The sequence below is a fragment of the Phocoena sinus genome, chromosome 2 (genome assembly GCF_008692025.1).
Source record: "Phocoena sinus isolate mPhoSin1 chromosome 2, mPhoSin1.pri, whole genome shotgun sequence".
Taxonomy (NCBI): Eukaryota; Metazoa; Chordata; class Mammalia; order Artiodactyla; family Phocoenidae; genus Phocoena; species Phocoena sinus.
This window is the reverse complement of record NC_045764.1, coordinates 94,461,611-94,484,198: the sequence shown is the minus strand read 5'-3', so window position 1 is coordinate 94,484,198 and position 22,588 is coordinate 94,461,611. Positions and strand designations below refer to the sequence as shown.

The 22,588-nt window shown below is 46.7% G+C and overlaps 1 protein-coding gene across 1 annotated transcript; it reads left to right on the top strand.

Moving 5' to 3' along the window:
- Positions 1-5,764: 5,764 nt before the first annotated feature.
- Positions 5,765-22,529, top strand: THBS1 (thrombospondin 1). Its single transcript, XM_032621720.1, is given in 30 exon segments — positions 5,765-5,935; positions 6,495-6,590; positions 6,868-7,427; positions 8,342-8,417; positions 8,706-8,905; positions 9,020-9,142; positions 10,191-10,230; positions 10,233-10,283; positions 11,606-11,783; positions 12,098-12,267; positions 12,568-12,686; positions 12,688-12,740; positions 12,913-13,105; positions 13,212-13,364; positions 13,812-13,841; positions 13,843-13,914; positions 13,916-13,941; positions 13,943-14,000; positions 14,002-14,031; positions 14,397-14,477; positions 14,479-14,501; positions 15,052-15,085; positions 15,087-15,191; positions 15,193-15,217; positions 15,361-15,479; positions 17,674-17,908; positions 18,099-18,326; positions 18,496-18,767; positions 19,178-19,275; positions 19,380-22,529. Coding segments are annotated over 29 exon segments (3,648 nt in total). The 5' UTR covers positions 5,765-5,935; positions 6,495-6,523; the 3' UTR covers positions 19,609-22,529.
- Positions 22,530-22,588: the final 59 nt, after the last annotated feature.

The window sequence follows — 22,588 nt, the reverse complement described above, 5'->3', positions numbered from 1 at the left end:
TCACAATTCCTAGAAACGCCATAAGGCCAGATTGCTTCAAGTTCTATAAAACTTGCTTAAGAATCAAAGCGATTCTCCATCGTGTCCTAGGCTGGATAAATCTGAAGTGATGGCGCGTTTCTAAAGCAACTGACAATCCCGACCTCTAGCCAGGGGGTAGCACCCTCCCGGGAGCAGCAATAAACAGCTCAGTAAACTCGAAAGAGAAGTCCAGGAGGGTTGGGACTCTGCTTGAGGGGGAGAGGAGGGAATGCGTAGTGCAGGTGGGCCTTTGGTTAACAAGCTGTGTTCGATCTCATCTGCTCTTTCCTTCCTCCCTCTTCCCTAGCCCTCCTGATTCTCCTACCTCTCTCTGCCTCCCTATCTTGGGCATGTACCTTGCTGTTAACCGGCAAACTGGAAAGCATTTCTGCTGATTTTAATACTGAAACATTTTTGAAACCATATGAAATGAATCTCGAAGAGCAGAACCACATACAGGGCAAGGCTTTGAGCTGGAGGTATGGGCACCTGAGTTGTTCCCTGGACTACCCCACCAACACGCTCAAAGTCACTTCACCTCTTTGAAACAGCCTCTTCATCTGCTAACTGGGTGGTTGGACCAGATGGCTGTCGCTAGCTTGAAAAATTCCATGGTTTTAGTTCTGGAGGAATTTCAAGCCCTGATGGAAAGTGAAGAAACTGGGAGGCAGGAGGCATAATTTGGCCTCATTAAATCAAGTCCCAGAGATGATTATGTTTTCCCAGCCCACCCCCCGCCCCTTATTTGCAAGTCTGCCTTCGGATGCATGGTCTTCTTGCAGGGTGACAAACACTGAAAAGGAAAAGTTTCCACAATGAAACCCAGACCAGCCCATACTTACTGATAACCCAAAAGAGCATCAAGATAATGCATAAAAGTTGAATAGAGAATAAAGTCTGAGGATCTAACGGATAACATGGTGACTAGAGTTGATAGCACCCTACTGTGTAATTAAAATTTGCTAAGAGAGTAGAACTTAAGTGTTCTCACACACACACGAAAAAGGTAGCTATGTGAGGTGAGGGATGTGTTCATTAACTCAACGAGGGGAATCGTTTCACAATGTACGTGTATCTCGTATCATCATGTAGTCTACTTTAAATATTTTACAATTTTTTCAACTAAACCTCAACAAAGCTGGAAAAAAGTTGAATAGAGAGAAGAGTATGAAAGGGGAGTCAGAGAGGCTGCTCTCAAACACAGGGCTTTCCATCTCCACCCTGGGTAACCCTGCAACCCTCACCCAGAGCACTAACAGGCCTCTTATCAAAGATGGCATTAGAGGTTTCTCACTATTACACATTAAGAGGCTGTCCTCTGTGTCCTCACTTTCCTTTCTTGCTGATCTTCCCCACTTCCATCTCTCGAATCAGGTCAAAACCTCACCATCTCCTTTGTCCGTCTTCTTGCCCCATAGCCTCAATTTCCCAGCAGATCAATTTCCCAGCTCTTTCATTCCACATAAGCTTATTCTGCATACTCTTTCCTTGTGAACCCACTGGACTATACCTCACAGTTCCCCAAAGAAGGGATGCAAAGACACAATAACATCAGAAGTAACGCTCTGTCTCTCTCCAGTCAGCCGTGAGTCATGTTTGGGACTAGACTGGCCTGCTGGCAAAGGGACAGGAAGAGAGAGAACGCTGCAGCTTTTCTGGAAAGCACCTTAATAATATACGTGAAGAGTCTTTAAAACATTTTTATCCTATGACCTGTGCTTATTTCTCTTACCCTAAAAAATTCAGAAGAGGTTCAAGCAAAATGTGTGTGAAAAGACCAAGCAGAGGGAATTTAAAAGCTGCATAACTTATGACGTTTGTGGCTCTAAGTAACGAAAAACAACAAACTGGCTTAACTAATAAGCACATATCCAGAGAAACTTGGAGGTACATGGCCTTTAAGGTTGGCAGATTAAGCAACTCAAAAATGTGCTCTGACTTACAGGTTCTGTCCACGTCTCTGCCCTTCCTTCTCTAGCGCTGGTCTCACATTGTCTGGCTCCCCCGGTGGCCAACAGCGCCCAACAGCGTTTATCAGCATCCTCGTTCACGTCCAAATGGAGATGGAGAAAACCTGATTTCACATGGCTCTTTCTTCAGAGGAAGAACTGGTTCCAGAAGCCTTCAGCAAAACTCTCATTAGCCAGAACTGGGTCTCATGCTAATTCCCAAATCAATCACCAGCTGGGAAGGGGAGATGGTGGCGGGGAACATAATTACCCTTAAAGCAATAGTCCTACCCCTTTCCCACTGAGATGGATTCTCCAAGGGTCTTGCTTCAATTCTGTGGGGGAAGGGTACAATGTTCAGGGGTCCATCACCCCAGGAGCTCAGGAATAACTGCAGGAAATGCTGGAGAGTCAGGTAGCTGGTGAGCGCTCAGTCTTTCTGGGCCATACATTGACTTGAGTATAAAGGAATTTGGAAATTCAAATATTAGAGCTTTTCCCAAGCCCAAACCTTTGGATATTTACATTCTAGTCCTTACACATAAGAAAATAAAAGTGATTTTGAAAAACTATATAATAAAGAAGGGAGGGTGATGAGTAATGTAGTAGAGAGAATGCATATTTCCAAATATCACAGAAAGAAGAAACAAGACCACTTAAAGCCGCTGGAGAACATCTTGTGAAGGAGGGGGGAGCTTGAGCTGGTATTTGATTGAAGGATAAGAAAAACCTGTTGGTAACTTCCCTCTGGCTCTGACCATCGAGGCAGCTGAAGTAAAACAACTTTGAACCATGATCTAGGAAAAATATTCAGAAGGAATGAATTTCTGCTGTCTTCATTTTAGAGATGATGTGATTTTGGTCTATTGTAGAATACAACAATACTTGGTTGCTGTTCACTTCTAGGAAATTACTAAGAACAATGCTGAACATTTCCAGCATTTTAAAAAAAATTCCTACACAAAATACAAGCCCACCTTGCTTCTCTTTGCTAGATAAACAAAAAAAATTTTTTTTCTCAATTATCTTGCTCTCCTTCATCACATGCAATTTTTAAACTAGCTATTACTGACTGTCCTTTCTTCTTATGTATTGACAGTGTTTTTAGGTCAATCTCATGCAATTAGGGGGAATCTGGAAAAAGGAAATCCTATATAGCAAAATGCCATATACCTTACAATTTTATTTTAAATACTTAATCCTCAAGGATGGCAACTTAGCAAACAGAGAACCAGACCCTCTCCCTGGAAGGCCATCCTTTGGATCCATGTCAGATTATTGGCCTGAAATCCCAGCACTTGCTGGTCAAGGATACACACACACAAGAGGGACGATGTCCCCCGCGTTAAAGGTATAGGTTGTCTTTCCCCTTTTCCCATCCTGCTTCTCTCCTAAAGCGTCCCAAAATTCTTTAGGTTTCTGGGGAATATTTTCAGCACACAATGACCAGCAGGATTGTGGGTGAGTTCCTATCAGCGACCCAGACACCCCTCTCACTGTGATCCTTCCTTTCCACCAGAAAAACTGGAGTACCATGGCTTGGGCAAGGCATTTGTGTTTGAGACAAGTAACTCCTATACCTCTGTCAGCTTTCTCTGACATGAAAGCTCTTCCCTGCCACCGTACAGGTCACCTTCCCATTTGTAAGGCATATAAAAGGTTATAGATTTCTTCTCCTTGTTTTGTTGAAAGAAGCCAAGTTCCAAGAAAACTCCAGAGGGATTCCTACAGTCCTTCAGTCCCGGAAGTGGCTAGCCTGAAGGGGCATTCCAGTGAGCTTCTGCTCTGTCCTTGCGGCTAAGCCTCAAGGAGATGATCTTTTGGCTAAGCCTCAAGGAGGTGATCTTTTTATAAAAGGAGAGATGTATCCTGCTTTTGTGGACCACTTGTGGCCCTCGAGCCCTCTGCTCATCTGTATAAAATTAGCAAATGAGCCAAAGGAGCAGGGAGCCATCAGCTGGCCATCCTCTGAAAACCGTCCCTAAGTTTATTAGGGTATTATTAGTAGCAAGTGAAGAAAAAAAAAAAGTCACCTTTCAAGGAGCAAACAGGATACTAGGGAAGGAGAGGGAAGGGGAGGGCTGTGTATGGCTGCTGACTCTGGACTCTTCAGATCTGTTCGGATGAATCATTACCTATGACTTCCACGACAGGAATCTGATTTGACTAATCATGCAACAAGAGACTTTTCTTTCTGTCTTCCAGCCTGTGAACTCTGTCAGGTTCAGTTATTACTTAAGCAACAAACAAACAACTGTCTCCGGAACATACTTCTCTTCTAGAGGTGCTTGCTGAGTATTGAGTAACTAGAACACACTCCGTCACCCACATGCCCCTTGTCACACAAGAAAAGTGAAATTGCTGTTGGATGAATGTAAACTTGCGGGTGTTTCCAGCAGTCAGGAGTCCGGCCACACGTAAATGCTAAGGAGGGAAGTGAACCCCAGGGCTTTCCCTGGCCGGTGGCTGAGATCCTTATTTGGTGAAGCTACTACCTGTTCCCTGGGTCCCAGGGCCAGTCTGATGGTGCGGGATCACAGCAGGGGAAGTGTAGCTGCTGGCACCCCAGCCGGAGGTGATGAATGGAATTCCAGGCAGCTGAAGTCATGCTGGCTTGGGACGGTGGCTTGGACACCAGACTTCCAATGACAGACATATTAAGCAGCAGCGCTCACGGCAACTGGTGCACCCACAGAAATGTAACCCACACCTCGGTTTCGGGAGCCGAAAAATGAAAAGAACGTTTAGGGAGAAAAAGAAAAAAAAAAAAAAGGAAATAAAATGGTAAGCAGAGGGTAATTTATTACTCTACGGGTCTGTTCTGTAAATAGTTTGAGACCCTGGAGCCAGATGGTGCTGCAAATCCTCCAACCTCCAAAGGAGTCACGTTAAGAAGCACGAGTGGGCACAAAAACTGTTTTTCAAGACACAATTTCAATGTTGGCTTGAGGGAAGTGGATAAGAGTAAGTTCCCTTAACATTCCTGACTAGAAAGAAGCTGTCAGCTCGCGCCCCCTTGATCAGAATTCGCATATCGCCCCCAAGCGGCCAGCCCTGGAAGCGCCGCAGCAATTGGGAAAAGGGACTTGCCCGGGTACTCCGGGGCCGGCAGCTGCAGAAAGGATGCCCTGACGCGCCGTGGGAAGCCGAGCCCCGTAGCCGCCCTGCTGGCCGGCGCGACACCTTACTCACGTCCCTCGCGGGGCGGGGTCAGGCGGAGGACAGGCGTGGGGCGAGGGCAGGAGCGCGGCGCCAAGTGGGCCCCGTGGTCCCCACCCCACCTGGATGGATGGACGAGGGTCAACAAGTACCCAAGAGGGAACTCCTTCAACAACTGATTTTCTCATGGTCTTATTTACCCCGTCGGGCTCAGTTTTTCCCGTACAAACGGGCTCTTGTCCACCCTTCAGCCGTCGCGCAGGCATTCAAGGGAACGGGTTTGCCTGAAAGCCCCCCTAAGGGTCTTGGGTGGGTGTCCAGAGCCCCGTCGGCTCGGGATGCGCACACAGCGCACGGGGCCGCGCGGCGCCAGAGCCAAAGTGCTGAGCCCATGAGCGCCAAGGCCGCGTGGGCGGGCACCTAATTTTCTGAGAAGTTCCTGTGCTCCTCGGCCCGACCCCTGTCGCCCCCCTTCCCCTTCTAGCTGGAAAGTTGTGCGCCAGGCAGCGGGGGGCGGAGAGAGGAACCCAGACTGCCCCCCCCCCCCCGCTTCCTGCCCGGCGGCCTCCCATTGGCCAGAGGAAACCCCAGGAATGTGAGCGCCTCTTTAAAAGCGAGCGGCTCCGCCGCTTTGCCAGCCAGTGCACTCCGGCCGGCCGGCGAGCGCTCACCACGGTGAGCTCTCCCCGCGCAGCCTCCGATCCCTCGGCCTCCGGGCGTACCGCTCTGCCCGCGCTTCTCCAGCGCTCGGTACCGTCGCTGCGCCTTCGTCGCCGGCCCCGGCCTCTGCACCCGTGTCCACACAGGTAAGGAGTCCCTGGGCGGCCGCCGAGGACCAGTGCTGCCCTGGCCATCCACCTGGAGCTTCCAGGCTTCGGCGCCTCAAGGACCCCGGATCTCATACTTTTCACCTTCCCCATCCTGTTCCTCCCAGCCGCTGGGGGACTCTTCTCATGGAAGGGCTCCAGGGCCATCCTCTCCAGCCCTGGGGTTCACAAACCAACTCGCCAGGACACCCCAAGGTTTTCTTCTCCTCGTCTTCCCTAAACCTATCAGTCCTCTAGAAAAGAGTTTAGACTCCCCCCGTGCCCCCAAACTATATCTCCTGATGCTGCTGTTAACCCTCAACTTCTTAAGGAAAAGCACCCCGCCCCCCGACTGTTGGTCTTGCCCCACAATCTCCTCCCCTCAACTCTCTCGTTTTCTTCCTGCTGCCCTCTCCAAAGTAAGTACTGTTGCCCCTCATTGCCGCAAACGTGGAGCCAAAGGGGGATCCCCAGGGACCCGGCCCCAAGCCCAGCCAGGTTTTGCCCACCCGCCCTGCTTGGCTGCCTCTGACCCTGGGCTCTGTGCTTCCTGCTGCAGGTTCCCTGCTGGGCACAAACAGCTCCACCATGGGGCTGGCCTGGGGACTCAGTGTCCTGTTCCTGTGGCATGTGTGCGGCTCCAACCGCATTCCAGGTGAGTCTGTATAATACCTTTTGAGCGGGGAGGGAAGAGGAAGAGGTCCGGTTACCCCAGGTGTGCCTCCCTCCCATGCACTCCCCTCCCAGCTGCTTCTCCCCTGAGCCCTGACCGAACGTGGGGATGCAGGTTCCCTGTGACCCTGGTGTTTATTCAGCTCTTTCGGTGGCTGCCAGGAGCTTTCACCCTGTCCCTCTGCCCCACACCCCAGAGCTGAGCCCCACCCCAGGCCCAGCCCAGAGAGCTCACCGTGTGTCCTGCTCTTGTCTAATAGAGTCTGGGGGAGACAACAGCGTGTTTGACATCTTTGAACTCACGGGGGCTGCCCGCAAGGGTTCCGGGCGCCGACTGGTGAAGGGTCCTGACCCTTCCAGCCCAGCTTTCCGCATCGAGGATGCCAACCTGATCCCCCCTGTGCCTGACGACAAGTTCCAAGACCTAGTGGATGCTGTGCGGGCGGAGAAAGGTTTCCTCCTCCTGGCCTCCCTGAGGCAAATGAAGAAGACCCGGGGCACGCTGCTGGCCGTGGAGCGGAAAGACCACTCCGGCCAGGTCTTCAGCGTGGTCTCCAATGGCAAGGCGGGCACCCTGGACCTGAGCCTGACCGTGCAGGGGAAGCAGCATGTGGTGTCGGTGGAAGAAGCACTCCTGGCGACCGGCCAGTGGAAGAGCATCACCCTGTTTGTGCAGGAGGACAGGGCCCAGCTGTACATCGACTGTGAGAAGATGGAGAATGCTGAGCTGGACGTTCCCATCCAAGGCATCTTCACCAGGGACCTGGCGAGCATCGCCAGGCTCCGCATCGCCAAAGGAGGTGTGAATGACAATTTCCAGGTGAGGCCTCTTCAATTCCTGGTCCACGGGGTCGACTGAGAGGCAGCTGATCTGCCAGGAGGGCAATCACAGGAGAGGCAGGGGTTCTAGGACAGGAAATCCTGTCTGTGTATTAAAGCAGCGGTTCTCACACTTCAGGGAGCATCAGAGCCACCCGGAGGACTTGCTACAATGGGTACTGCTGCACCCCACCCCTAGAGTTTCAGATTCAATAGGTCTGGGATGGGGCCTGATAATTTGCATTTCTAACCAGTTCCAGGGTGAGGTTGGCACTGGTGTTCTGGGGACCAGACTTTGAAAACCACTAAAGGAAACAAGAAATAGTTTTCCTATAACAGCCTGTTCAAAACCTTAAATACTCCTTATGCTCTTCTCAAGGAAATAACTTATTTCAAATGTGTTCCAGCAATTACAATACTGCTTGAAGTGGGTACTTCTAGGAGCAGAATAAATACCACTTGGCTATTTGATTCCTCATGGGGATGTAACCGGTCTCAAAGAAAAGATTAAAATAGTGGCTATTTGCTGCTGCAGCTTCTTCCATGCTTAAACGTCTCGATCTTTGTATCTGTGGCTTTGAAACGCCCACATTTAACTCTTTGACACTGGAGAGTGTCATTATATCCTCCGGTCTCAGTATCAGATTCCATTTCCTGTGTCTCCGAGTAGGCTGATAACTGAATTCTTTGTACAACACTGAAGACTTGGCACAAGACACAGTTAAGATTTTTGAAGTTGTTTGGCTGTTCATGTTGGTGTGTTATTTTGACATGGTGATCTTAAAAGGGAGTTCTTTGAAACTTCTAGAACATCTATTGTGTGCTTTTCCCAGCATAAAGTCTCCCCCACCCCCTGACCCCTGCCCCCCCTCCCCCACCAAGCGTCTACAAGTAATGTGTGTCCTCTGCCCACAGGGCGTGCTCCAGAATGTGAGATTTGTCTTTGGAACCACACCAGAAGACATCCTCAGGAACAAAGGCTGCTCCAGCTGTAAGTATCCTTCTATTTTTAGGGCATACAGGGAAACTGGGGCAATTCCACCCAAAACAAGTTGAGAAACGTATGCAATGGTGGTTGTGCAAAAATTACGCCAGGGAACATAGTTAAGAGGTATATAAAGGTGACCTCCAACAGCACACACACGCATCCCGTCCTCCTGCATCCCTCACCAAAATGAAATGTCTTTTCCGGCTAGGAACCCTGGGGACTGGCAGGTGAGATCTTCTGCTTGAAGATCCTCTATAACTTTCCCCATTGTGTTCCTCTGTTCCTTGGCAGCTACCAGCGTCCTTCTCACCCTTGACAACAATGTGGTGAACGGTTCCAGCCCTGCCATCCGCACCAACTACATTGGCCACAAGACAAAGGATCTGCAAGCCATGTGCGGCATCTCCTGTGACGAGCTATCCAACATGGTCCTGGAGCTTAGGGGCCTGCGCACCATCGTGACCACGCTGCAGGACAGCATCCGCAAAGTGGTCAGTGGCCTCCGCCCCCCCGCCCGCTAGCACAAGCCCTCGAACGTGTACCACCGACGATGCTGAGGGACCGAAAGTGAGGCTGGACGCTAATGACCTTTCTCCCCCTTTTAGACTGAAGAGAACAAAGAGCTGGTCAATGAGCTGAGGAGGCCCCCGCTCTGCTACCACAATGGAGTCCAGTACAGGAATAGCGAGGAGTGGACGGTGGACAGCTGCACCGAGTGTCGCTGCCAGGTAAGGGGCTCGAGAGACTGAAATACGAATAGATGGTGCATCTGAAGCCACAGTCTCTGGGGGAAGATCCAGATAGCCACACAGGCCCTTTTTATGTTCCATGGCCTGATAACCCAAATGGTGTCTTTTTCTTAAGATGCAGTTATGACATCTGTAAAATCTTTAAATGCCCAAGAGTTTTTTAAAGTCTTAACGATACCCCAGGCTAAGTATCTAAAAGAACATATCTACTTAAACATCTCAGTAACTTACCTGCTTTAGTTCAAGGGCTAAGTGTTGAATGTCAGGTAAGTAAAACCTAGTTGAACTTTCTTCCCCCCAACCCTAATTCGTATTCAGCTGTGACACAGAGATTCTTTTAACACAGTACTGATCGCTGTTCAAATCACTCAGCCCACCATGTGAGGACAGAACTGTCCACTTAGCTCAGATGGCACTGCCTGCAGTGTGTATGTCCTTCTGGATCCCCCCGCCCACCCTGCAACGCCAGGGGCAGGGGAGTGAAGGGGGTTTACCTGACTCATTGAGCAAAGTCGAGCTGAAATACAAATCACAGATTGCTGGATTTGCAAGTCAAATTTACTCAATTCCCATTCTTGTCCAATATAATATAAAGCCAGATCTATACATGAGAAAATACGATGCTCATTGATCTTCTTTTCCCCATAAAGATATAATTTAAAACTTTTCAAGTCCTGGCTGAGTTTCATGAGTTTGATTTTTAGATGCAGAGTAATAGATCTGACCCATGACATTCAGTGGTTCCCGCTGGAGAAACTCTTCACGCTGTCCTGTGCATGAGAAAGTGACTAAGTGGTAATTAGAAAGCTCTCTCTGAGGGTGGAGTGACAAGTAACTAGCACCAGAACTGTCTCTACAGTACTGGTGGCTGCCAACATGACAGAGGCAGATCTTCTATTAAAATCATCCCACTAGAGCATTTAACAGCCCTGACCACGTGTCAACCTGTAATGGAAATGTTTCAATATGTAAACTTCGGCTTGCAATATGCCTAGTAAACCATTTCTCCCTCACTCTTGCCCTGCAGAACTCAGTTACCATCTGCAAAAAAGTGTCCTGCCCAATCATGCCTGCTCCAATGCCACAGTTCCTGATGGAGAATGCTGCCCGCGGTGTTGGCGTAAGTTCTTAAAAGAGAGCCAGAAGTGCCATTATGACTAAACTTGATTACCCCCCTGGATCACAGTACAGGCAATAATCTTGGTATAGCTTATTGAGAATGATTCTATGCTTTGAGGAAAGAAGAGAGGAATCGGTAGCAGTGATAGCTCTAAGTTGACTGCTTTTAGAATTTGACCTTATGGCCTAGAGTCAAGAAAAAATCAGCTCACCAGAGAAACGGATGGCTTTGGTGTGAGCATTGGACTTAATTGGGCCTGAAAGTTCTACCCATTTTTGTATACAGACATAAGAGACCTAAGACAAAACAGCAGTTTGAGTGTCAGGGCCATAAAAGAAATAGGGCACTGTGTTGTTTCATGGTACCCAATCCCTGGCTTTTGTTGCCAGTATGAATTAATCACTTTGCTGAGACAATATAGTAGGTACAAGTCATAAAAATGATTCATCACAACTAAGATAAATAAGACGAGAAAGTAGCACTCACCCTTCACACCCACACCTCCCACACCCACTGCACCTACACACACTGATCACAACTCAGAATAACCAGTCCCCTCCAGAGATGTTAGTGATTCCAGCACCGTCCACAATCATTTGTGTATCACTTTCTGTTCAGCATTCACTCAGGTGTGGGTTAAAGGGAACAAAGCCAGCCGGGGACTGGCGGAGCTCTGAACTTGAATCAGGGATTGCTAGGAAAGCTTCCAGCTGATGGCAAGAGAAAACAAGTTCTCTGTCTCGTGTCAGATACAGCTAGACGTGACTGTAGTCATCGTGCCGGGCAGATGATAAACAAACGCACTTTCCTCTTGTGAAAATATATGCAGAAGAGGTCCCAAATGCTAGGGTGAGAGAAGCAACATACTGACTAACCTCATGACCAAGCTGGAGCCACAGCCAACAGCGGCTCTGCTGCCTTCAACTTCATCTGCCAAACACATGGTCTCTGGCTCCCCTGAAAGGCAGAAGTGACTCCTATAAGTTGCCTAAACTCAAGTATTTTTGGAAGCCTGGACTGGAACTGCCTACTGAAATATCTTAAGTCAGAAAAGGGAAACTCATTTGAAATGCAGACAGGAGGAGAGAGGGAGTGATGAATAGGAACACACACTGGGAAAAGGCTCAGCTGTACCAGCCCAGGCAAAGCATGCAACCGCTACGAGGCTGTGCACAGAATGATCTGGCATAAACCCCTTGGCCACTGGCCTAACAACTACATTGCTTGTCACCCTCTAGCAAGGGAAGAAGTCCCGAGCAGAGCAGTCTAAAGAATAGCTTGTTTTAATGATTGCACGCTAAATGCGCCCATGTCCTCTGCAGCCAGCGATTCTGCGGACGATGGCTGGTCCCCATGGTCTGAGTGGACCTCTTGCTCTGTAACGTGTGGCAACGGAATCCAGCAGCGTGGCCGCTCCTGCGACAGCCTCAACAACAGATGCGAGGGCTCCTCCGTGCAGACACGGACCTGCCACATTCAGGAGTGTGACAAGAGATGTAAGTATCTTGGCCACTCGGGGATGTGGAGAACTGACCTGTCCTTGTCGTCACCAACAGCAGCTCCATAACACAGAGGTTAAGAGCACAGGTTCTAGCCTCTGGACCTAATCCCAAGTCTCCCCCTTATCTATGCACCCTTGAGCACAACTTAGCCTCTCTGAGGCTCTTTCCTCATCTGCAAATCGGGGGTAAGAATAGTTCTTGATAGGGCTAGTTTGAAGATTTTGTTTAGATAATGCATTTAAAGGCACTAGCACAGAGCTTGGCTCATGGGAAGCACCGTATAACCATCTGGTTTATCCTTTAGTTAAACAGGGATGGCGGCTGGAGCCACTGGTCCCCGTGGTCGTCTTGTTCTGTAACATGTGGAGACGGTGTGATCACAAGAATCCGGCTGTGCAACTCTCCCAGCCCCCAGATGAATGGGAAGCCATGTGAGGGCGAAGCTCGGGAGACCAAAGCCTGCCAGAAAGATGCCTGCCCCAGTAAGTGCATGTATCACCCGGCAGCAGCTCTGCCCAGCTGGCTGGCTGGCATCTGCAGCTTCCAGCTCGGTGGGGTCATGGACGGGGAAAGGTCCCTTCCTAGAGAAACAAATAGAAGCACAGTCCTGCACAGCGCAGCAGCTTCTTTTAATGGAAAACAGAAAGAACAATTTCAGACTCACCCTCTTCCAGACCATTCTTTCCATGTGTCAGGGTAGCATGAACTCAGGAGAGTCTCCTGTGAAGGTAAGGCGTTTGAAAATCGGCGTTAACTTTGGCCTGTGGTTCATTTTCTTACAGTCAATGGAGGCTGGGGACCCTGGTCACCATGGGACATCTGTTCCGTCACCTGTGGAGGAGGGGTGCAGAAACGTAGTCGGCTCTGCAACAACCCCACACCCCAGTTTGGAGGCAAGGACTTGCGTTGGTGATGTGACAGAAAACCAGATCTGCAACAAGCAGGACTGTCCATCGTAAGCCATGCAGCCCAGGACAAAACCACTGAGTGCCATGGTTAGCGTTCACAGGGGTTCGGCTTTGAACGGTCCTGAGTGATTTGATTACTCTGAAATGCCAGATGGACAGCATAATCTCAACAAGCTATCAGTTGTTTAGACCCTACAGTATTTTACAACCTGGTTTAAGTGTCCGGAATGGCAGTTACTGGGAAGCAGCTGAGACCCACTATTTGCCTGTCTCTCTTGTCTCAGATGGATGCCTGTCCAATCCCTGCTTTGCGGACGTCAAGTGTACCAGCTACCCTGACGGCAGCTGGAAGTGTGGTGCTTGTCCCCCGGGCTACAGCGGAAATGGCATCCAGTGCAAAGATGTTGATGAGGTGAGAAGCTGGGAGTTACCAGACCTAGGAAAGCAGCTCACCTGTCCTAGTCATTTCCTTTGGCAGTGTTCTCTAAACACAAAGCAAACTGCTGTTTCTTCCATAGTGCAAAGAAGTCCCTGATGCCTGCTTCAACCACAACGGAGAGCACAGGTGTGAGAACACAGACCCCGGCTACAACTGCCTGCCCTGCCCGCCACGCTTCACCGGCTCACAGCCCTTCGGTCGGGGCGTGGAACGTGCCACCACCAACAAACAGGTAGAGCAGAGGGGACTCGTAGACGGGAGTGAAGGAGGGGTGTCCTCGAGCGAAAGGGCCATGAAAGGGGGGAACGTCATCTTATACCCTTCACAAAAAACCAGGGGAAGGGGGTGAGTGGACAACCTAGCCCTTAGAAACGGGACTAGAAAATCCACTGTACCTCCAGCAAGGAAAACAGGTCCATCACATCTGACAATGCTGCTCTGGAACAAGTTGTGAGTGGATGGACTTCTAAGTGCCTAGGTGCTGAGCAATTTCAAGGAAAACACACCTAAAGCCACGTTAGCCTGTAACCTGGACATACCCAGGGGCGGATGGGGAGGACCCACACTCTTCCCATGGAGCTCTGTCTGTTCAGAGACGATGGGGATCTGGGTTCTTGGTTCTGCGGTGTCTGGGGACTCTCGAAGGCTCTGCCTTAACGTAAGGATGTTGTACCCTCAGGTGTGCAAGCCCCGCAACCCCTGCACGGACTGGCACACACGACTGCAACAAGAATGCCAAGTGCAACTACCTGAGCCACTGACAGTGACCCATGTACCGCTGCGGAGTGCAAGCCTGGCTACGCGGCAACGCATCATCTGTGGGGAGGACACAGACCTGGACGGCTGGCCCAACGAGGACCTGGTGTGCCGTGGCCAATGCAACTTACCACTGCAAAAAGGTAGCCCCCCCCCCTTTCCTGGCCCACCTCCAGAAAGCCCTTATCAAGGGAACAGGCTGAGGGATTTAAATGCTTAAAAGTCTGAAATGAAACTAAAAGATTAAATCATCCAAAGGCAGAGCAGCCCTAATTCTTACTAATATAATCACTTGGTGCCAAGAACATGAATGGGGCAGCAGGCCCTGTGGGCAGTTGTGTTCCACAGTCGATTATGTTGTCCCAAAAAAATGTTTCACTTCTCTACCAAATACCAGCAGAGCCTGGCTGTGTTCCCAGCGTGTACAAAGTCTAGAGCGTTTATCTCTGGTGCCTGAGCTGAGCAAAAGGCATGCAAACTGCAGCTGTAATGTGTCTTCTCTTTCCAGGATAATTGCCCCAACCTTCCCAACTCGGGGCAGGAAGACTATGACAAGGACGGAATCGGCGACGCCTGTGACGATGATGATTGACAATGATAAAATTCCAGATGACAGGGTAAAAAACGTTTTCCACTCCTCTTTCAGCTTTTGTATTCAGCGACAGCCTGTAACACCTTAAGATTCAATGAAGTTACTGATCTCTAGGATCATCAGAAGTTATTTGTTGTGTTTCAGTAGTTTGAGGACATAGATGTTGCCAAGAGAATTTTTAAATGAGGGTTTTGTTTTTCATCACAACCTTCCCTTCCCCCGGGTTGGAGCAAGAGGTTACAATATGTGAAACAAATGACACTTCGCTCCCCAGATTGGTTTCAAATGTCTTCTCTAAGTCACATTAAGATTTTCTTTGAGTGCACTGAGAGCAGTGATGTTGAGTTTTCTATTTACATCTCACTGACTCATAACCAACAGCAATTCATTTTTCATTCATATGTCCTGGCGTTTTAACTTTTGCAGTGACCATTTTACAGAGGATTCAATCAGTATATCCACTAAATGGAAAATAATTGTTGCCTATTTCACAGTTTTATAAATATCCTGCATGTGGTTTGAGGCGGGCTTCATGGACCGTGTTGTAAAATGCTCCTGCTGCTTCTCTTTGCAGGACAAACTGTCCGTTCCATTACAACCCAGCACCAGTATGACTACGACAGAGACGACGTGGGAGACCGCTGTGACAACTGCCCCTACAACCACAACCCAGACCAGGCTGACACGGACAACAATGGGGAAGGAGACGCCCTGCGCAGCAGACATTGATGGGGACGGTAAGGCACTCCCTGACTCCAGCGGGCCTGAGTGTCTCTCACTTGGCTCTCAACCTTGAGCAGCCCTGGCTGTTAGCGTGCGATTTGGTTGAAACAGCTGAGGCTGGAGATTCCAGCTCTTACCTGTCCCCTGTTCTCTGCAGGTATCCTCAATGAACGGGACAACTGCCAGTATGTCTACAATGTGGACCAGAGAGACACTGACATGGATGGGGTTGGAGATCAGTGTGACAACTGCCCCCTGGAACACAATCCAGATCAGGTCGGTGGATTCCTTTCAGAATCTTTCAGTAAAGTGTTAGAATATCCCTTTCTAGGCCTCTAAAAAATAGAGGAGTTAAACAGAGTTCAAACACTCGCATTACCACGGCTCTCAGTGCTCTCATAGCCAATTGTAATATTTTCATGTGAACAGTTTGCCTGACATGAGTTCCTCGCAGAGTCTCATAGGTCTTTAGTTGTGACAGTCTTGTAATGTCAGTCCTGTCTTCTACAAGAAGGTCCACGTGACTTGCTCAGCGGGATCTACCATTGTTAAGATAAATTATACAAAGCAGAAATCTGTGACTGACGACTCTACAGGAATATTAATCATATTTGAAACTAAGAGATGGAAGAAAATATCCCTAAGCACAATACACAACCATTTTCATGGCTAATGATATAATCTGGCTGCAAGAAATTCAAACTAAAAATAATTCCCCCAAACTGGAGAAATCCCTGTTTCTTTGTCATTCTTCAAGTGTTTGGCATTGCAAGCAGATAATTCTCCGTAGCACTGCCAGGGAGTGCTGCAAATAGACATCAGCCAGAAACAAGTTCCCTTTTCTTGTGTAATTGCTCATCATCATTTTCTAGCTGTGAAAGTTAAGGCATTGTTCTGAAAATATAGAAACCAGCTTTTAAAAAATGGGAATATTTTTAAAAGATTCAAAAAATGAGAAGTCCAGCTGAGCTCCTAATGTTTGTTCGTTTGAGCTCCTATAAAACAGAAAGCAACAGGATGAATCTCTTTGGGGCCGTAATGGGAAAGCATGAATGATCTGGGATAGCTTTCCTGATCAAATGGCATTGAGGGTCATCTATTTTGAGTTTGGATCTTACTATAAATTAAACCTCAATGCCGTTTAACCTCCCTGGATGAGTTTTTGGTTCTTCCGATAATAATAAAGTTTATAACAATTAATGAATCATGTAAAAATCTTAATGGCAAAGAGCATAAATACTGGCAAGAAACATTTCAACTTGTGTATAAATAATCCCTAAGCATCCCACATACACTGAATAATGTAAAAAAGTACTCTTGAGAAGTACAGTTTTGAAAAAATTTAGAATTCTGACTACCTGAGCCAACAGTTGACAACCATTATGGACTAGAGATATAAAACCAAATACCTAAAAAAAGAAGAAAATAATTGATCCCACCATATGGATTTCCAAGTAAGTATAAAAAGCAGTGCCGGGGCTTCCCTGGTGGCGCAGTGGTTGAGAGTCCGCCTGCCGATGCAGGGGACGCGGGTTCGTGCCCCGGTCTGGGAAGATCCCACATGCCGCGGAGCTGCTGGGCCTGTGAGCCATGGCCGCTGGGCCTGCGCGTCCGGAGCCTGTGCTCCGCAGCGGGGGGGGCCACAGCGGTGAGAGGCCCGCGTACCGCAAAAAAAAAAAAAAAAAAAGCAGTGCCATGTTGCCATGATTTAATGACCTAGAGTAGACGCTGACGTGTCAACAATTTCCTAATTGAAAACTTAAATGGAAAATAACAAATTGTACTGAAAGAATTTCAGTTATCATTAAAATATAAGCAGTTAACATGGCATTCCATCCTTGGGGATTAGATAATGCTTTCTATTTAATCTTATTTCGACAGTTTTCTATTTAAAAAACAACAACAACAAATATCCCTATTAAAACTGTCATATGAAAACAAGAGTCAAGAAGAAAAACATTTAAAAATCTGTTAATATGACTAGCTTTTGGCAGTGGCATATAGACTTCAAACCTCACTGGCCGAATCCAACACTGGAGAATCTTCCATAAGTTCTCTTTAGCATCAATGATTCATACTCCAATTGACCGCTGACGTGTCAACAATTTCCTAATTGAAAACTTAAATGGAAAATAACAAATTGTACTGAAAGAATTTCAGTTATCATTAAAATATAAGCAGTTAACATGGCATTCCATCCTTGGGGATTAGATAATGCTTTCTATTTAATCTTATTTCGACAGTTTTCTATTTAAAAAACAACAACAACAAATATCCCTATTAAAACTGTCATATGAAAACAAGAGTCAAGAAGAAAACATTTAAAATCTGTTAATATGACTAGCTTTTGGCAGTGGCATATAGACTTCAAACCTCACTGGCCGAATCCAACACTGGAGAATCTTCCATAAGTTCTCTTTAGCATCAATGATTCATACTCCAATTGACCCTCTGTTTCTGTCTCTTTCAGCTCGATTCTGACTCAGACCGCATTGGAGATACCTGTGACAACAATCAGGACATTGATGAAGACGGCCACCAGAACAACCTGGACAACTGTCCCTACGTGCCCAACGCCAACCAGGCCGACCATGACAAGGACGGCAAGGGTGATGCCTGCGACCATGACGATGACAATGACGGCATTCCTGATGACAAGGACAACTGCAGGCTCGTGCCCAATCCTGACCAGAAGGATTCTGATGGTGAGTCACTGGAGCCAATTTTAAAGAGAGTCACTGAAACCATGGCTGTCTGGATTCAGGAAATAAAAACAAAGCTGAATGCATTTAAGGATGAAGAGACCAAATGTCAGCTTTGAGAAGACAGTGAATTTCTGGCACCAGTCACGGTTTATTTCAGAATTTCACTGAACTCTTGCCTTTTTGGCCTCAGGTGATGGTCGAGGTGATGCTTGCAAAGATGATTTTGACCAGGACAACGTGCCAGACATCGATGACATCTGTCCCGAAAACGTTGATATCAGTGAGACCGATTTCCGCCGATTCCAGATGATTCCTCTAGATCCCAAAGGGACGTCCCAAAATGACCCTAACTGGGTTGTACGCCATCAGGGTAAAGAACTCGTCCAGACTGTCAACTGTGATCCTGGACTTGCTGTAGGTGAGTAGTGAGTTCTTCTAACGAAAGGCCGGTGCATAGAGGGGAAAGAAGCAAATATAAAAGCTGGCAGTCGTGTGTGTCCCCATGGGTGCTAAAAAATGCCTAGGAGTGTAACAGAGAACCTCCCGAAGGCTGCAGGTTTTAACCTGGGTCTGGCCTCCTCTTCCAGGTTATGATGAGTTTAACGCTGTGGACTTCAGTGGCACCTTCTTCATCAACACCGAAAGGGACGATGACTATGCCGGATTTGTCTTTGGCTACCAGTCCAGCAGCCGCTTCTACGTTGTGATGTGGAAGCAAGTCACTCAGTCCTACTGGGACACCAACCCCACAAGGGCTCAGGGATACTCCGGCCTTTCTGTGAAGGTCGTGAACTCCACCACAGGGCCTGGCGAGCACCTGCGGAATGCCCTGTGGCACACAGGAAACACCCCCGGCCAGGTGAGAACAACACCCTGTAGAAGGGGGAGAGGTGCTAGACCAGCACAAGGGACGCTGTGCTTTGGCCAAGCCTCCCACCAGGGAATCTTAGATATCACGTTCCCCGCGTCACCAACTGCAGCGTTAAGTTCTGCTTTGAAAAAACATCCGAGGGTCTGAGAGGAGAGCCCACTTCAAATCCAAAGGCAGTTTTAGCCTCTTCAAACAAACAAATAAAAATTTCTCTTCTCTCTGCTTTATATGTACATTCAAGGCTACACATCTAATGAAAAAGGCCTTCGGAAAAAAATCCTACATTGCAGCCCTCTAATTTAGGTCAACTCTATACCTTTCAAGCACCGTTTCTCATGGAATGAAATATAAATCTCATAATGAGGCTGTTTCAACCTTTTTGTTTCCTTTTCCTCCAGGTACGCACGCTGTGGCATGACCCTCGTCACATAGGCTGGAAAGATTTCACCGCCTACAGATGGCGTCTGAGCCACAGGCCAAAGACGGGTTTCATTAGGTAAGATTGGCTCTGATTAAATTTCACTTAAGTCACACTGACGGGAGAGAAGGAGAGGACCAAAAAGCAAGGGTGTCACTAACGCGACTTCCTTTTTCCTGCAGAGTGGTGATGTATGAAGGGAAGAAAATCATGGCCGACTCAGGACCCATCTACGACAAAACCTATGCTGGCGGTAGGCTAGGGTTGTTCGTCTTCTCTCAAGAAATGGTGTTCTTCTCTGACCTGAAATATGAATGCAGAGGTAGGAGCAAAATGACAGTGAATATACCAGTTGACATCCCTAGTTCAGACCAATACCAAGAACGCCAATCATGGGAGAGGCTGATTTAAAGGCTATTTTAGAGAAAGGGTTATTTATATTTTGCTGTTGAAGGCATATGATAAAAAATGAAATAGTGCCTATGAACTGCAGCTTATGGAGTGCTGAGTCCTTGTGAACCATTTTAATTTAGCAATCTCTGTCCTCTTCATAGCCAGTGCAAAGTAAACTGCAGACAAGCTCCTGTACAGTTCAGACCCCAGCAATAATACCTAAAAATTTTTAAAATTTTACATTTCCGTGTCTTGCACACCACTTAAGTTTTATTCATGCCATTACGGCCCAGGTTGTCTTTCAGAAGCTTTCCCTCTTGGAAAGGAAGGAAAAGGAGTATTGCCTTCATGTTGGCATGTTAAATTAATTTTCACTACTAACCTTTGCTCTTGTTTTCATTTAGTGGTTACGTAAGCTCTCACTGAGTCTAGCATTGGGTCTCCTACAAAACAGGTGCTTAATAAACGTTTACTGGGCCAAGCTTGGAGCCAACAAGATGAAGCACAGTAAAAAAAATATGGTTGCTGTTACTCAATATTTAAATTATGGTGTAATCTTTGAGTCTTAAGTTGTAAAATAAAACTCCCTAGAGTTTTAACACGGAAAGACTTAGAAAGCACAGCATAAGTTCTAGAAGGTTATGCAGTGTCAATCTCATAGCAACCATGTTCCAACACACTAACGTGTAATTATATAAGCTGACAATCTTAAAATATGCCTTTGACATTATAAAAGTAGAGCTATGCCTAGGTTGTTAACGTATTAAGGGATATTAAGATGACAATGCCTTGATGAATTAGTTTGTTTATGTATTTATGTGTTTGTCTATTTATTTAACAGATTCTTAATCATCAAACTGTTGATGAAAAGACTGATCATAACCATTGCTGGTATTGCACCTTCTGGAACCATGGGCTTAAGAAAACCCCCAGGATCACTCCTCCCTGCCTGCCTTTGCTCTCTGCTTGCATCAGTGTGGACTCTTAGAACATGTGACTTGCCTCAAGAAAATGCAATTTTCCAAATCAGACTCAGCATTCAGCCTCTGAATGAGAAGAATCTTCCAAGGATATAAACAATGACTTTGGCTGGCTTTTGAAAAATCAAAAGCATCCACTTGCTTCGGTTGGAAGGTGCCTGTCCCACTCTGCTTTGGTCAGGGCAGAGGGCGATTGTGAGGCCAGCTCTGAGCAGTGGACTCCAAAGCGTTTTCAGGCATGTGAGAGAAGGGAGGACTCGCTAGAATTGACAAACAAAACCAGCCCTGACCTACTCCCTCTGGAATGGGGGACGGGGCCGAAGCCCTAAGGGGAGGGCGCATACCCAAGAGACGATTGTATGAAGAAAACATGGAGGGACTGTTACATTTTCGGTACTAAATCATTTTCAGGGGAAAGACTGTTGATGGATTTCATGACGCTGACCCATGTTAGCTGATTGACCCACGTAAATAGGCACTTAAATAGAAGCAGGGAAGGAAGGAAAAGACTGGCTTGTGGACTTCCTCCCGGATTTCCACCCCTTACACATCACCTGTAGCAACCAGAACAGGGAGTCAGAACTAAGCCAGCACAAGGCAGTGCTGGCTGCCACTGCCTGGTTATATTGAAATTGTCAGTTGTATTCCAGACGTAGCTTGTGCAGATGTAGCAGGGAAATAAGAAAACCTACCATCTCAGTGAGCACTGGGCTACCTCCCAAGGGAAAGGTAGCCGTGCTTGTATTTTTATGGTTAGAAAGGCACAAAATTATCAACTAAGACATTCCTTTTCTCTCTTTTTTCCTGAATATCATGGAGTTTTCCAATTTTCTCTTTTGGACTGTAGTTTGGTGTTTTTTTTTTTTTACAAACATTTTACAATGTAAAATATTTATTTTTTACTTAATCTGGAGGATCTGTCTGAAAGACTATTCATGGAACAGGAAGAAGCGTAAGCATATCATCTTTGCTACAAGTCTTCACGACTGTAAGATTGTAAATACAGATTATTTATTAACTCTGTTCTACCTGGGATCTAGGTTTCATACGGAAAGTGTCTGAGAGCTGGTAGTTGAGATTGATCAGCAAAACTTTCATAGGAATGGCACAAGGAAATCAGCACAGCAAGCTGCTCTTCATTTTGTGCTTAGACTGAACGATTTGGGATTCTTCTTTTTTCCTTTATTTTTTTCAAGTGGAATTATTTGGTTGTCCATTTGCAAGTGTTTTTAGTTTGCAGAGAAAGCCAGGAGGGCTTTAATACTGTTTTGCTCCATCCCTTGTGCCTATTTCCAGGGAGATGAAAAGCATCTACATTTATTATTTTTGCCTTTTTCCAAACGAAAAAAATGACAAAGGTGAAACTTGTATACAAATATTACCTCATTTGTTGTGTGACTGAGTAAAGAATTTTTGGATCAAGCAGAAAAGAGTTTAAATGTCTAACAAACTTAAAGCTACTGTAGTACCTAAAAAAAAAAAAAGTCAATGTTGTACATAGTATAAAAATTCTTCACAGAAAAGTATTCCCAATAAGGAAATAGCATTGAAATGTTAAATACATTTTCTGAAAGTTGTGTGTTTCTATCATCTTGTATACCATTGCTTTATTTTTATAAATTATTTTCTCATTGCCATTGGAATAGATATCTCAGATTGTGTAGATATGCTATTTAAATAATTTATCAGGAAATACTGCCTGTAGAGTTAGTATTTCTATTTTTATAAAATGTTTGCACACTGAATTGAAGAATTGTTCGTTTTTCTTTTTGTTTTGTTGATTTGTTTTTTGCTTGTTACCCTCCTCCCTGTTTTTACTATTTGCCAATACTTTTCTAGGAATGTGCTTTTTTTGTACACATTTTTATCCATTTTACATTCTAAAGCAGTGTAAGTTGTATATTACTGTTTCTTATGTACAAGGAACAACAATAAATCATATGGAAATTTATATTTATACTTACTGTATCCATGTTTATTTGTTTTCTGGCTTTATGTTATGAGGTATGGGTAAATTC